General features: G+C 55.6%; 1 protein-coding gene across 1 annotated transcript in view; it reads left to right on the top strand.

Moving 5' to 3' along the window:
• EDA (ectodysplasin A) overlaps positions 1 to 1,613 on the top strand; it is a 191,280-nt gene that overhangs the window by 183,254 nt on the left and 6,413 nt on the right. The window contains exon 7 of the mRNA XM_027836809.1: positions 581 to 711. Within this exon, the coding sequence (XP_027692610.1) occupies positions 581 to 711 (131 nt within the window). The remainder of the gene's footprint in view (positions 1 to 580; positions 712 to 1,613) is intronic.

Below are 1,613 nucleotides of genomic sequence, written 5' to 3'. Positions count from 1 at the left end.
TCTCACACACACACACACACACACACACACACACACACATACACACATGCTCCCTCACACATACACACATAAACACACCCCAAGATAAGGAAGGCCTAAGTCTCAGATCCCATCTTCAGATTGGAAATCACAAAAGTTTCAGAATCCCAGAGCAGGACCTTCCAGATCATCCACTTCAACCTCCTTGTTCTATAGGCAAAGAGACACAGCCCTAGAGGGGCCATGGCCTGGGCCTACCCAATGTCACTCAGCTCCTACATGGTGGCAGAGTAGGAATCAGACCCTAAGTCCTCTGGTTCCAGGTCAGATGCTAAGTCTTAGTGTTGAGAAGATGGCTGAGGCCAAAGGCCTGGTCTACTGCATCTGAACTTGGCCTCATCCCCCATGGCCTTGGAGAGCCTCCAAACAAGTGATCCCACTGCCGCTCCAGAAGCAATGCCCTTCCCCAGTGGGCCGGGCTGGGCTCAGCTTGCTCTTTCAGGGCTGGGGGGGAGCGGGAGGAGAGGGTGGCAGTGGTGGGTTCTGGGTTCGTGCTGTTTTTCTGACATGTACTGAGTGACTACCATTCTCTCATACTGAGATCTTTCAGGTGGAGTGCTCAATGACTGGTCTCGCATCACCATGAACCCCAAGGTGTTTAAACTGCACCCCCGCAGTGGGGAGCTGGAGGTACTGGTGGACGGCACCTACTTCATCTATAGTCAGGTAGAAGTGAGTACGGTCTTAGGCCCAACTCCTTTCCTAGATGCAGAATGCAAATCCCACACCAACCGCAGAGGGGCACTGTGGAGCCAGCCAAGGCAGGCAATGGCGTAATCCTTGGACTTTGAAGGAAACTTAACTGGGGTTGGGGAGGGGAGGTGGTGTTATTTGGGGGGAGGAAGGAACTAAAGAGAAGAGGGACTTTGTGATTTCTGTAGATGGCCTGAAAGCAGCCACCACAGTGATGGCCACGCAGGCCCCTCTGCCATTCAGCCCATGGAAGCCCATGGTGGGTCCCTCCTCCCTCCTCCCAAGCTTCTTCTGGAGCTGGGGAGGGTGGGTAGATGGGTGTGTGTGTGTGTGTGTGTGTGTGTGTGTGTGTGTGTGTGTGTGCGCGCATAGTGGCCTAAGTTTGTGGCCTGGCACCATGAGGCTAGTGGTGCTGGAGGAGCTCCAGGTCCTCTAAGACCTAGTGTGCAATGGAGGTGGTAGATCAGTGTGTTTTTCTCTAAACAGCCTGTTTGTGGAGACTGAAAAATAGTGCCCTCCCCCCTCACCAGCTGCTGTGCCTCGGTATGCCCATGTAATAGACTGACAAATATGTGGCCAGCCAGTCCTAGACACAGAGAAGTGAGTGTGGTGGCCTAGAAAATGAGGCCCGTGTCCCTAGCACAGTGTCCAGTGTGCCCACCTGGCCTACCAGCTCAGCCCTGGGCCTCTCTGAAGGCCATTCAGGGGGCTGGGACAGTGCAGGCAGATGCACTGGGGCCCTGCAGTGGCATCTGTGGCCCCTTCTGGCCACTTTCTACCCCTTTCCTCAATGGGTTTATCTCCCCTCCCTCTCTCTCCCTCTCCCCCTCTCCCCCTCTCCCCCTCTCCCCCTCCCCCCCCCCCCCCCCTCTCCCCCTCTC

This window comes from Vombatus ursinus, unplaced genomic scaffold (assembly GCF_900497805.2).
Source record: "Vombatus ursinus unplaced genomic scaffold, bare-nosed wombat genome assembly UNPS02014819.1, whole genome shotgun sequence".
Taxonomy (NCBI): Eukaryota; Metazoa; Chordata; class Mammalia; order Diprotodontia; family Vombatidae; genus Vombatus; species Vombatus ursinus.
Note: the sequence above shows the minus strand (reverse complement) of the source record. Positions and strands in the feature narration are given on the sequence as shown.